At 40.4% G+C, this 14,107-nt stretch overlaps 3 protein-coding genes across 3 annotated transcripts in view; 2 read left to right on the top strand and 1 right to left on the bottom strand.

Moving 5' to 3' along the window:
- The first annotated feature begins 1,063 nt into the window (after positions 1-1,063).
- Positions 1,064-2,846, top strand: LOC124302998 (serum response factor-binding protein 1). The gene is made up of 2 exons (XM_046759649.1): positions 1,064-1,218; positions 1,487-2,846. The coding sequence occupies exons 1-2, from the start codon at positions 1,192-1,194 to the stop codon at positions 2,744-2,746; spliced, it is 1,287 nt and encodes a 428-aa protein (XP_046615605.1). The 5' UTR covers positions 1,064-1,191; the 3' UTR covers positions 2,747-2,846.
- A 1,021-nt stretch (positions 2,847-3,867) lies between these two features.
- The window catches only part of LOC124302994 (elongation factor-like GTPase 1), a 104,499-nt gene continuing 94,259 nt past the window's right edge, over positions 3,868-14,107 (bottom strand). Inside the window, exons 4-5 of the mRNA XM_046759638.1 lie at positions 13,068-13,255; positions 3,868-4,841 (exon numbers count right to left, since the gene is read on the bottom strand). Of these exons, the coding sequence (XP_046615594.1) occupies positions 4,653-4,841; positions 13,068-13,255 (377 nt within the window). The 3' untranslated portion in view covers positions 3,868-4,652. The remainder of the gene's footprint in view (positions 4,842-13,067; positions 13,256-14,107) is intronic.
- Positions 9,993-14,107, top strand: part of LOC124303002 (protein giant-lens) — a 28,327-nt gene continuing 24,212 nt past the window's right edge. Inside the window, exon 1 of the mRNA XM_046759655.1 lies at positions 9,993-10,006. The gene's annotated coding sequence lies outside the window, so the exon portion shown is untranslated. The remainder of the gene's footprint in view (positions 10,007-14,107) is intronic.

The raw sequence follows: 14,107 nt of genomic DNA, 5'->3' as shown, positions 1-14,107 counted from the left end.
GAAATCCTCACTATTCCCAATATTTTTATTAAACGGATTCATTTAAACCGTGAAGTAACAATATTTTATTTCAGAAAATCATCTACCACACAAATTGAGTTTCGACTCACCGACACCAACGATCAGAAGAAACCAATACGCGATCTGAGCGGCGGCTGACTAGCATACCGACACTGATGATCTGCCATTTTCTATTTCATGCTTTAGAAAGAGCCGGTGAATCTGTTGTTATTGACCGGATACCACAACAACGTTTTTGCTTACCGACAAACAATGCAAGTTATGTAAATTACTGACGAACATTTTGCTCACTTGGCCCAATGATCTGGATCTCTTTAATGGGATATGGTTAATTAATGATATAAGACCTGATTTAAGGCGCGATAGATTTGCAGTGATTGCGATATCGAGCATTGAAATATATTCACAATTCTACGTGCATTTATCTGCTACTGCTCCATTTAATTAAATTGCAAAATATAATTGACAACGTTCTCAAAACCCTCCTTTATTGTTTGAAACTATCCTATTCCGATTTCTCGACGTTTGTGTCCGTGAGTCACCTAACGGTAAGTACTAAGTAGTGAGTGAATTGCTGGGTACGATAATGAGGCATCTTTCCATTTGTTTATATCGCGGGTGTCTCACTCATTCTGAATTGTAATAGAGATCAGTCGTTGGTAACTATTGGCATAAATAATAATGGAGCGCTCACTGCATGGCTCGTTATGTTGCGGGCTTTTCGGAGATAGAGATAGCTCAGAGGTTAAATACTGTGTCTTTTACTCCGATACGGTCTTTCAAAAAACTTGTACACCAAAAATCAGTGCCCCATTCACACGCGTTTTCTGTCGCACATCATTGACGTTACATTTTTTACTTAGACTTTCTCACGCATGCGCACCGCGGAAGTAACTAGTAGAAAGAGACCGAAATTCACCCCGAGCTATCTCTTTTTTCGGAACCCCCACCACCGCAGTGAGCATTCCAGTATTATTATATTTCAGTGTTGGTAACGCTGTACTATCGATTCTCGTACCACATGTCAAATAGAAACGGCGAAAATTGTAAATCGAGATTCGATTTAGGGATCTTTGCGTCGTAAATTTAATAAACACGTGGTCAAGTGTCAGATTCTATGTTCAGGCTCTAGTATCATCGAGACTCCTTTTGCTAACCAATATCTTTGCAATGTCGAAGATTGAAATAAATAACGAGGTAAGTTACGCCCATGTCAGAATACATTGCGTTTCTAACTCATGGCGTTAAAAGCTTTTAGGTTAACATTCGCAAACTACGGAAACCGTGCAAAAAAAAGTTTAAAATCTGCTTCTGGGCATACAGAAAATCTGTGTATGATTCTAGATTGTCCACGGCGTTTTTTAAAGTTTCATCAAGTAGACTCGATGCCATCTGTTCAATAAAAAACTTTTCTTTCTCATGCTTAGGTGAGGTTAGATTAACCATTCCAATTCTAATTTTATAGATCGTGCTAATGAGGCACTGCGTGCGACGAGCCAGGCTGCATATCATACGGAAATTGATCAGACAAGCGGGGATGTTGCGTTCGAAGAAGGGAGACGACAAACGGTTGGAGAAGTATAAAAAGAAGGCAGACAAACTGTGCAGCGAAGTTGCTGCGCTTAAAAAATTAGCTGAGGACGAGGTGACTAAATTTGCCATTACGAATAGTCGAAGCATGGGAGAGATACTGTCAGACGAAAAATCTGGGCCAGAAATTTGCGTAATGGTCAGATTAGCGAACAACAAAGTTATTGCCGACAGAGTGGTAAAATTCAAAGAGAAGTTTCCAAATTATGAGGACCAGTTGGGACCAGGAAAACGAAAGCTGTATAAAATGCAACGAAAGGCAGGTAAAACGGTTCAGAAGCATGCTGACAGGCAAGCTGACAGAACCGCTGTGCCAAATTTTGAGCAAAGAGACACGATAAGTCGCAATTCAAACGACAGTGCGGATGATGAAGCCGAGTCTGTGCAAACTGGATTAGAAATAGTTGATCCTTTGCCAGAGAAGACTGAGTGTAACGAGGCTCAACAGGAACCAAACGAAACTGCGGATTCTGATTTTATGGACAAAATTGTAAACACGGATGAAAAGCAATCGAGGCCAGTTAAACCGAACAGAAATGAACGAAAAGTCAAATCGTCCAAGGAGGATAAATTGCGGGGAATATCTGTAACGAGTAGAGAAGCTACGGTAAAAAGTTTCACCGAATTTTTGGAGGGAAATGACGCGGAAAAAATTTCTCCCATCATTGAAGTTGGAGAACCGGAATTAACGGCGGATAAAATTGTCCTTGAGAAAGAGGTGGATTCATTTTTTGTGACCGAAAACGGGGAAGATGGGTACCTGAGCGTTGTGGTCCCCAAGTCGAAGGTAATGGAGGGTGAAAATGAAGATGACAACGCGACCGCTGCCGGAGGTCGTAAGTGGAAGAATTTCGGCGGAAACGCGAGAGAGTCGAACGCAGCTAGAAACGGCAGATTCTTCGACAAGATTGACGGAAGCGAAAGGAGAAAACCGGATAGAAGTAGCGGGTTCAAGGCACGCGAAAATCGACCGGATAACGGCGATGCGAGGAAAAGGTCAAGAGTCGATTTTCACGGTGGTGATAATAAGGCGACCGCCGAAAATATGCATCCGTCTTGGGCGGCAAAGAAAAAGCAGCAGGAGATATTAAAGCTCGGTTTCCAAGGGAAGAAAATCGTCTTCGATGATGCTTGATGCGCCCGAATCCAAAATTAGTATTTATTTACGCCTCGTGAATTGGTCATGGATCTTGTACAGAAGCAGCAAAATACAGTTTATCACATAAGCACATGTACTCGCATTTTTTCTCGCTTTTTTTTTTACTCGCACCCTACTATGCCCAAAAATAACATTGCCTGATGCCATCCACGAATATCTTGAAAGCTACGAAGTCCCCGAGGTCGGACATGCTGAAACTTGTGTAGCTAGTCAATTTTAAGAGCAGGCAATTTTTTAGCGTACATTTGTATTACGTAGCGGGCGAACGTTCCAGTGAAGTTTAAACTTAGTATGCGAATTTTTATATAGTTGTGATGATAAATCCACGGTCTAGACTTACTTGGTTAGCATAACAATAAAATTAGCTGTAACACTGCAACCAAACACTCCTCAATTTTGCTCATATCAAAAATTGACCACTTGATTCTTTCAATAAATACGATTCCTTGAGGTTGAGCTGAAACAATAAATTGTGTAGTTTTGCGTGAGTGAAGCATAATGCGTATGCAAGGGAATTTACCTCGCTAAATTCTCAGGTTTCGTGTCTTCCAACCAGGTTAAAATGATGACTAAACTATTCTCGCTATATTATTTTGCTTGGTGAGAAATAATACCCGACGACTGTCGCGTGCTTGAAATGATCGCGGAGTTGAAATGAAATTGCAAGCGTGTTACTGTCGACCATATTGATATTGTGTCAGCGTTTTGATATTTTCCAAATACTTTTTTTGCGTTACTATATTATTATTAAAGTAACGTTTAGTCTTCGAATACGAGTATCTTACTTGCTCTACACTGTATTTTTCGATAATTTCAACGATACGTTATTCGATTGATTTGAACGTAATACCTATGCATTATTGCAGGTTTAGGGGCTAACAAACTCCTGTATTATGTATATCCGTATAAGTACAGATTGCAAAATATGTTGATTACATGGATAGAGTGGAAACGTAAAAAACATTTCAACATTATCATTTATTGTAAAAATTTATGCGAAAATACGACATGTTACTATATAACATTATAATACCGATTATGAATAATAACACATACCTATATAAACCTCATAAGAAATTTTATCAATTTTTGTTTTGTGTGTTTTCACGTATCAAATTTGTATACTCCAGCAACAACCTGCGTCAGATACGCGTAATAGATAACGTGATTATGTACATAGATAAATAATGTACATATATGTGTATTCAAGTGATATATACATAAACATTAACATATTGACGCTATAAAATCAAGGAAAAATAAATTGTAAATGAAAACCAAAAATGAAACAAGACTAAATAACGGCGACTGTCCGTGATAGAAAAGCAGGGAACGAAAAATGTAATAAAATGTAAGAAGTAAAACGTGGCTGTATGGTTACCCAACCGAGGACCGTTAAATAAAATTAGAAGTAAAAATTCACCGGAAAATTTACTCCACGAAAATCAAATAAAACCTTTTTTCAGGTCTGCTGCAGTTATACGTAGCAGTCTATACGAGTTTACCCAAATGATAAATCATCGGGATTGGTATACATGTGCAACATAAATTTAACGAATTTCGAAAGAAATGAATAATTCTTGCCGGGGGCGGAACCGAACGGAACGATCAGGGGTCGAGCGGAGCTTTTACGACCGAAGCTGAGGTTTCGGGTGTACCTATTACGCGCTGAAGATCCACAAAAGGATCTGAATAATGGAAAATGGTTTGTATACATATTGATGGGAGCTGGGATCAGTGTGTTTTATACAAAGTGAAGAAGCCATCGGTCGACGCCACCGTCGAGAAGTGAGCAGCTTGTGTATTTCTGTATATAACACATATACATAAATAAGGGAGTAGGAAATCCTGGCGAAGAACGGTACGTTCAAGAAAGGGTATATTATTTATTCTTCGAAAGAGTCCGCTGCTTCTCGCCGTGTGTAACTAGCTGGGAGTCGACCGGAAGTCCTTTCCTACGTCGGACGAGGTCCATGTACCGCTTCGCTCGGTTACCGCTGTCTGGTTTCTCGCCAAAGTGGAGGTACTCCTCTTCCGTCGACGGCACCCAGTACGGATCTTGCTCGATCACCTGCGACAAGAACTTGCCTGGTTATCCTCTACCTGCCTACGGCCCATTATCCTAAAACGGGGTAACCAGATATCTGGATGTTTGCTTGATCACTCCTCGTTCACAAAAAACAAACAATCGAGAAGGGCAAACATTTATCTCGGAAGGATAATAGCCGGAAATTCGAGCCATCGAACGCGGTCTTGATTAATTTCAGGGACAAATGGAGATCACATGTACAAAGAATTACTTTGCATACTCATTCGGTTGCGGCTGTCAATATTCTAAAACTTCCTCTTGGCATGGCGAGACAACGACACGTTATGCTCGTAGGATTGTCAATAATTATTGCCTGAAGATGATTGGCCGTGGCCGATCGAAACGTCGCAACCATTTGAGCAATTAATAAAAGGATATTCTACCATGACCAACTTCGACGAGTCGTTTTTAATATATATATATAACCACATCGGTCGCGAATTTCAAACTTCTTACGAATAAAACGGTACGATTCTGATATAGGTAAGGTAACGTGAGGCACGACGTTCCCCCTGAAAAATGTGCCAGACAAGATTAAAAAAAATGATATTTTAGAGATAAGCTGTAAGTGCTTCGGAATGTAAATTTTTTTGGTCATAAATATCCATAGATAATCAATGATTTATTCAATACAGGTGGAATTAAAGGATGCACAATTATTGAAAAGACAAAAAATGTAGAACATTTTTTTAAATCATTTTTTCGTAGTGTTCCGGTTTTATTTGTATTTTTATTCGAACATGTGGCAATGCAATGATGAATTTGTTCGAGATAGATCGAAACAACTTGTATCCGGTGCTCAAAAGCCACAAAAAATAATTAGCGGTTTAGGCGATCCGTCGTGCCCCAGGTTACTCTACATACATTTCGAAAAATGTTGTTGAAATTGTTTCAAGAGATAGAATAATTCTCAGGAGAGTTTTTTTTTTCAGATTTCAACGAACAAAGTCGTAGATTTATTGTATATATGAGTTCTGAAAAGTATCAAAAGTAGTTTCGTTTATTGGAAAATTGACGAATGTACCGAAGAGTGATAATGTCGATTGCATGATGAGATTGAAGATCTGTTATCTGTAATTACGCAAGTTTCGTTAATATAATTACGGTAAAAACAAATGTTTACAATGATCCCGAGATGAAAATATTCCGCACGGTTGTCTTACGATGAGCTAGCTAAACGTTTTTATACCGTACCACATGATAGTATGAAAAGTATGTATGAAGCATTTTTATGACTTGTGATTACTATTCTTTTTGAATAAAGTGACTAGTAGTGCATATTCTTTGCAACTTTTGCGATAATTTGATGTTCGTGCAACAACAAAGTCTTCAACTGAAAAAAATTGTACTCAAATAAACGACAAGCAATAAATATAGTATCGAGAGTATGGTAACAAGACTAAACGATAACTAAAACCGTACGAAATTCTCTTGAAATTGTAAGAATATTGAAATAGTTATCGTAACGGTATAGCATATTTCGACAAAAATATCCTACAACGCCATATTATGTAACCCATACAGTAGTAACAAAGTAAAATTTTCTTCAACGATGGTGAAATGGACATTTTATTACACCTATTATATATTACATACCTTGCCTACCAAATGCACGAGGTTTATACGTGGGCATTATAGATATACATATACATTATACACATGGCCAGGGCTACCAGAATCCTCTCCATCCGCCTCTCGCATGCCTACATATTCGTCTGCATGGACAAAACTTTCCCGCGCGCGGTAAGCTCTTGCGTAAGTCGGTAGCACTCTGAATTAGTGAGGCCCCCACCAGGGGCCTTCCACTTCTCACCCCTCCACCTCCGCCGCCGAAACCTCAGCCACCCTCCGGCCGTTTACAGCCCAAACTTTCCTTCGTCACGTACATACGCACAGATATAAAACGCGAAGTTTGTGTATACATATACAGGTATAGCGCATCCTCGACCAATCCCGACGGTTAATTTTTCGTTCCTCGTTCGCGTGTGTGTTCCGTTGTGCGTCGCCCCTCCAGTAGAAAATCCGGCGCCTCATCCAGCTCCTCTTCTCTTCTCTTCTCTTTTTTTTCCTCTTCTCTCACCTTCCCGCACCTTGTTGCCCCCGTATAAGATGTATATATGCGTACATGTATATGTACGAATACACATCGCTTCCTCTATCCGCTCCCGATCCTTCCTCCAGGTTCTCTGCTTTTTTTTTTCCTCTTTATTTCTGTCTCTCTCCACCCCGCCGCATTTACCCTCGAAATCTTTTTCTTCTCCGTCATCTCCTTCTTCTTCTTCTTCTTCTCTGCCTCTTTTTCGCGTTCTTCTTCTTATTCTTAACCTTTTCTCTGCGCTCGGTCGTATTGAAATTTATAAGATGTGGACACCTGGCCTGCACGGGCTTCGTCGAGTAGGACGGACCCTGCAGGGACGATTTGATATTGACCCGAGCGTAGGCCTCGGTGTTGATCTAACTTCCGACAATATTTTTACAATCGGACTATACACACACACACACATATATGCATATAACGCGGGAGCAGATGGTAGCCAAGCGGTTTTTGTTTCAGCCAGATTTGTTTTCGTGCTTCTTAGCGAGGTGCTCGTTGGCCGCGTCGTTGTTGTTGTGGCTTCGGAGGGATCTTCTCGCCGAGATATCCCTCATACCCTCCTTGTTCGCTTGAGGAGGCATCTTAACACCGTCGTAACCTGTTGCGTATACTGGGTTCAACGCTGTAAGTTCGCCCCCTTCGCCGCTTTCGATCGCTTTTCTTCGTCGTTCTTATATATCCTCCGTCCAGACATAACCTCTTTGTACTGCTTCCACGCCCCTCTACCGCCACACTAGATCTGTATTCTAAAATGCCACTGTTAAATGATATAAGATACACGTCTCGATAGCCGGACCTCTTTCCAACTATCTTATATACATAGATCTATCTATTTACTTCTGTGTCTTCCACGTCTCGCCCTCCTTCTTACGGGTATACTTTTTTCTTTACGGAATTCGGGAGGTACGCAGGTATGCGAGGTGGTACACGTATACACACATGTGATTACAGGTATTCGGGGTTAACAGGCGAAGCGGATGAACGATTCAACAGCATTATTCGAGATCAGCTATACTACTATGCTCACAATATCCTTTGTTTACCTTTCGCCACCTGTAAACCATACCTATACGTTTCTTTACGCTCGTTAATGAGTGAAACGATAAGTAAACTATCCTTGCCGCCATGTAATTTGGAAAAAAAATTTAGTTAGATACTTGCGAGCAAGGGGAATGTTTATACAGCTGTAATAAAATTGCAAGCGTATCAATGGCGGCCATGTTAATTTTGTGTCAAAGTTTCACAGCATATTTCACTCCCGAGTTTTTAATGATTTTTCTGAATTTTAATTGTCACTTCGGTACGACAGATTGGGAAAATATCATTTCAGTGTTGAGAATTCTGCATTTAGAGTAAAATCTACTTGCATGACCGTAGGTGAATACTTTGGAACTCACCTGCTTGATTGTATTTCTAACCTAAGAGCTAACCTCAGTTATTCGTTATAGTCATAAGCATCTCACCCAGATCAAAACGGTAATCCGTCTCTGTGGATCCAGTTACTACAATGAGCTTATATAACTTTACGCAAAGTGTAATTATGAGGAGAATGGCACGCGGAGACAATGATACTGTTAATTTATGGTTAATTGAGCAAAGGGTATAAGGTGCAGGTCGAGGAGACGGAGAAGGGGAAAGCCACGCGCTTGTAGAAAATCAGACAATAGAAAAGGGTCTCCGGTGAATCTGGCTGGAACGGGGGTTTATAAAATCAAAGCGGTCGGTGGTTTTTCCATGGATCGCGTGGTAATCTTCCGGTCGTCATAGCAGCGTCGTTCTTCTTTACTAGGTATATAATAGGTATATAGGCATGGTCTTTTTCTCGCCTATACCATGTATCTATACTGGTGCACGGCACACACCTGAACAGATATAATGTTGTTTTCTTTTAATTTTTATACCATTATACCTATATACTTATTCTGCAACCATGTGGCCATTAAGGCCAATCCAGAGAAGAACTATCCTCCATTGTATATATATATATATATGTAACACAGGTAGATGTATTAAGAGTTTCTCATGCAGACCAAATTTCCCGATTTCATCCATCGTCAATTACTTATTCGTTCGTTAGTTTCTTTTTACACGAAATTTCTTCATGTTATTTATTCTTCTTTTTCTTCTTCTATCCTCAGCCACCTGATATTTTATTTATACACCTATTCGTATATTATTTAAATTTCCTAGCTTTTACTCGTCGCCCAATATTTAACTACATTATTAGATTCGAACATGGCGTCGAAAGGTAGTAGTTGAATCAGTTGACCGTTTCGAGCAAATTACCTGAGTATTTAGGCACGAAAAATTTCGTGAAATTTGATAGGTTTTTCGATTGTCACGTTAATTTGATCTACTCTAAAATGTAGAACAAAAAATGAATGTGGAAAACGACGAAGATCGTTGCGTGATAGATATAGCCGTTGTAGAATACAAGCTTAACCTGTCCTCTGTGATTAATACTGCGGGATGGGTGTTCGATACGGATGCTGGGAACAGTGGCGCGTGATGAACGATGTAAAGAATTACAGAAAATCGCTCTAGGAAGCGCACGTTCCGTATAAAACACGTCTGTATACACGTATATAGTATATATAAATACAGTGCTTTTCAGTCGAGATCGAACAAGTGAATCGTGATTTTCTAATTTTTTTTTTTTTACAATTTTCACTCCACCCATTTGCAACGTTTAATACAGTTTATTTGACAAAAATTGTTGTAGAATTCACCTTGAACATGTTCATGGATATTTAAATCTATTTGACGCGGTTTGTGCATTTTTTAGCTTAATATTGTAAATTTGTTGAACTGGAAAACTCATTTTGGAATAAAAAAAATTTCAGTTCCGACCTGGATAGGAAACTGGTGTTTAAAAATATTTGACGCAGATTCGGCCTGCGGCAATGTTATTACAATATCCAACTTGTGTGAACGGAGATAATAAATTTCGCCCGTGAGGAGGTTATAACTGATACTTTGTGTTCAGTTAAACGAATGTCAGAGCATAGAATACACTGTGCAAGCAGTTGGGCTTTTATTTCGTTTCGTTGAGGTGATGTAGAATAAGAAAAAAAATACGATCAAAAACTGTTTTTACAATCAAATCAAATATGCCTGATTATGAGTTTAAATTCCAAATTATCCGCTGCTAGATGGCGTCTCTGAATAAAAGTGAAACAACAGTGAACAACGAATGGAAGAATAAACAGTTCTGAATAGAATAAGATTACAATATTATAATGGGTTTTAAGGTTTGATGCCAGATTCTGAAATCACGTACGGATTCCAGGACCAAAATGTCGGCTGAATCGCGGCGAAAGGCTGGTTCGATTATTTGAAAACTTTTCGACACGTTTACTACGCGGTATTTAAAGTGTAAGATAATGAATCCGTACATAATAAGATATCGATGATTACTTTTTATCGATGAGATGATACAGCGTCGGGAAGGTAAATTGATGGAACTGATTGATTTGAAAATAATCATCAATCGACGTGAAATACGAGGTAAGAGGATGACATTCGCAACAGCGCTATAGGGTACACAGAAAGCGGTAAACGCATTAAGAGGAAAAGAGAGAAGTATACGGAGTGAGGGGGACAGGGAGAGGAAGAAGGGAGAGGGAGTAAAAAAGCCGTGGAGGAGCTGCAGGAAACTCGTAGACAAAACACCGATGGACGTTGCTGATGGCCGTGCGTTGCGTCGTGCCCGTGCCGAGGCTCGAGACTCCTCTTCTCGCTTTGGTGCCTCTACACAGGTTTTCTTATTTCCGTCTCCGCTTGGCTTCATTCATTAATCCATTGTTATTTACAAGAAGACCTCCGCACTGCTAACTACCGCGATTCTTCTCAATTCTCAACGATTCTCATCCATCTTTATGTCTGTATATCCCAGTATCGCGGACTTCTCTACGATTCTTCAACATTACAGGTGTGATGATTTTGTGGTTCAGGAGTTTCCGTTATCCAGCTTGACAATGCGTGGCGTTCAAGTTTCAAGTCACTTTTTCGATCGAGATCTTACATTGTCGAAACTATCATGGAACTTGAAGTTTGCGTGTAATTGTAAGAGCGAGCTTTGATATATCGAACTTGAAAATATTCAAGGCATCTGGAATGCAGCGCAGTGAAAAAATTAATGATTTTTTAATGGGCCAAGACCGTAGAATGGACTTTTTTGGGTTCCACTTTATGGATTATAAAAGCTTATCTCGCAGCGAGAAAAATTCTGTTTTTCGACGGACTATAAGGTGTCGATCTAATACTGTCGGATGTTCATTTTCCGAATTGACCACAACAATTATTCTATAATATAATTCACACTGATAAATATTAACAGCGACATTTAGACGGTGTATTAACAGTGACCGTCAGTCACATCTTTTGATCCTTAATGCCCTAAGGCATAGCTTTCTTTTTATTCTGAATCGAGTTCGATGAATTCTTGAATCTCAAAGCCGATACAAAGTTAAGGTACCGTCAGATTCTACGATGATGTCATCATTCCAGAATTTCTATGACGACTGGATCGTCGGTTTCCCGGTTCCTCTCCTTCTTTCTTATTCATAGGAATGCTCATTTGTCGGAGTAAGAATGTCAAATTATTTAGTTTATCTGGCGTGGTACATGGAATCCAGACGGAATCCGTTAACCATTTAAATGGAAGAAGAAGAATGTTTGATAACACAATCATCTAGGGTAAACAGGCACACACGTATAGAACCGAGCGAAGATCTGCCTCCTGAGAAATTAATAAGTAAGGCTGTCGCTGGGTCTAATCTCTCCCAGTCTCTCCGTGGAAGATTCGAGGTGGGTATTAAATACATAGGGAGCAGGTTATACATGGGCATTTACCTCGCACATGGGCGTTCGTAGAATAACAGACAATTAATTTTTGGGTACCTACAGATGAGAATTAAGTGGGAGGCTCCGGTCGGCAGGTATAAGGCGTATAATGCACCTACTGTACCCTGCACTTCAGGGCCTTCCCCAATTTCCATCCCGGCCGGAATACCTGGAGTCCTGCAGTGGCCGTCGATTCTCCCTGTTCTCGGAGGAGTTATCAGGGCCTCACGGTCACCCGGAGGCGTCTCTTTTGCGATTTCTCACTTCTCGCTGGGTCCCTCCGTTTCTGCGGCATTATTCCACGACTCGGGAGAGAAAGAGGCAGAAGAGCTGAGCACGGAAAGATTGCCGGGTGCGATTAGCCTGTGGCGAAGTGTCGACCGGGCCCCGGACGTGTAAGTTGGGCCCCTCCGGCCAAGTACAGCCGAATAGACACAGGCCATTCAGGGCTCCATTGAGCGAGGCTGGAAGAGGCTTGCGGTATTGTTGACCCGTCACAGGTTGATTGTCTCCATTGTTGCCGGGACAATGGGCCCGCGGGGGCCTGAAACTTACACTTCGATTTGGCTCGAGAGGGCCGGGCCCTGATTTCATTTACCTACATTCCAGCTCCGGGAGAAGTCGACCCGAGAAGGATCCGTTTTCGGTCAGTAGCCATGGCACCTACCGAGTACCAGGGCTCATTCAAACCCCGTCATGCCTCAGTCACGACCCCCGCAGCGATGTCCGAAAACATTCGGGGCCCGCAGAATTTCACCGGAACCATTTACAGTCCTTGGCTTATTGTTATAAATTGCCTTGCAATTGCGTGCGATTTGTAACATTTCGCGTACAGATCGAGAAATTTCATTCCGTTATTAGGTTACATGTAGCTCACACTGAGACATTAGTTTTAGTAATTGTGGGTACCGTTAGAACGACGTGTAAATGTTGCAAAAGTTACAAGAAAATATAGTACAAGTTACTATTTAGTGTGATTACAGTTAAAAATACTACAATTTCTAGTAATTGTTGCAACGTTAACCTATTTGCTAATATTACTAAACCATTTCAGTTCTGTGAGGCATTCGCAAAATAACTTTGCAATTTTTTCACCAGCATCAAATTATCTCAACAGGCAAATGTAAATATAGTACGAATGGCTATATTCAAAATAAATAGTGTCGGATTTTAGATTCTTTTTTTACAGCTACAGAAGTTATTTTCATTGCATCCAGAATCATATTTTTCCCTTTCTATTTTTGCTTGGTATACTTGTTACTACATACCTCCCAATGACTGAAAACCAGCTGCGGACTGGCGAGGCCGGAAGTCTGTGTTCGGAGCTCTCGAGCTAGATGAAAGCTCTCGGGTACGGGTAACGTGGCTAGAACGCGAAACTGACCACCAAAACCTGAGACACTATCCGCAGCCACAACTCGTCCCTGCCTTCGTCCAAAAACTGCGTACAGCTTGCCTGAATAACACAGAGAAATCAAAATATTACTGGAAAACCTACATAAAATGGTAAAATAATCATCGAGTTCGATTTTAGACAGATATTAAAAAGTTTGTAGAAATAATAATTTCGTTCGGACACAGTAAAGGCTCGACAATTAGCCGCTCGTGCAACTCTGATTATGGGTAGTAAACAAGCTTTTACCGTGCACCTTGAGATACCACGATTAAGGTTGTATTTTTCTGCAGCAACTGTAATTGAACTTTCTACAATATTTTAGTGTTTCGACAAGTGAATAAATTCGCAAAACAGTAATTTGGCCCAGCAAGGAAATATTTTCGAAATAAACTAGCTGGACACGGACTTTCTGGTTCCGGTATTATAAACCGAGGCAAGGGAAATGAAGAGGAAGAGTTGGGAGGCCGGAAGCAGCAAATCTCCCGAAAAGAGCAGAAAACATTTCTTCTCTTTATAGGTTATTGTATATTCGTAAACCGGTAAGATTTCACGGTCCGATGAAGAGACAAAGGGCAAACTCATTGTCAGTGAGTTCCGTTCGGGTATTTTTGCTGCGGTACGGGAGTAATGGAAGCCATCTATGGAAGTATCGAGATTAAGGCTAATAGCTGAGGGACCCGAACGGTCGAGCTCTCTTCACAAAACTGATTGAAACGATACTCCAATTGCGACACGGACAGATTTTTTTTACCATACAGTCACTGAGTTTAAAATTATGTAGACTCATCTTGCCTATAAATAAAATTTTCTAGCCTATCTATTTTTTTTACGAAAGTCTGATTCGATCGCAGGATAACATGATTTTTTATTCTCGTTTTCGACAGAATGTAAAATTGATTTTTTTAATCTTGC

The sequence above is a fragment of the Neodiprion virginianus genome, chromosome 4, assembly GCF_021901495.1.
Source record: "Neodiprion virginianus isolate iyNeoVirg1 chromosome 4, iyNeoVirg1.1, whole genome shotgun sequence".
NCBI classification, from domain to species: domain Eukaryota; kingdom Metazoa; phylum Arthropoda; class Insecta; order Hymenoptera; family Diprionidae; genus Neodiprion; species Neodiprion virginianus.
The sequence above is the reverse complement of the archived record's forward strand: the minus strand, read 5'-3'. Positions and strand labels throughout refer to the sequence as shown.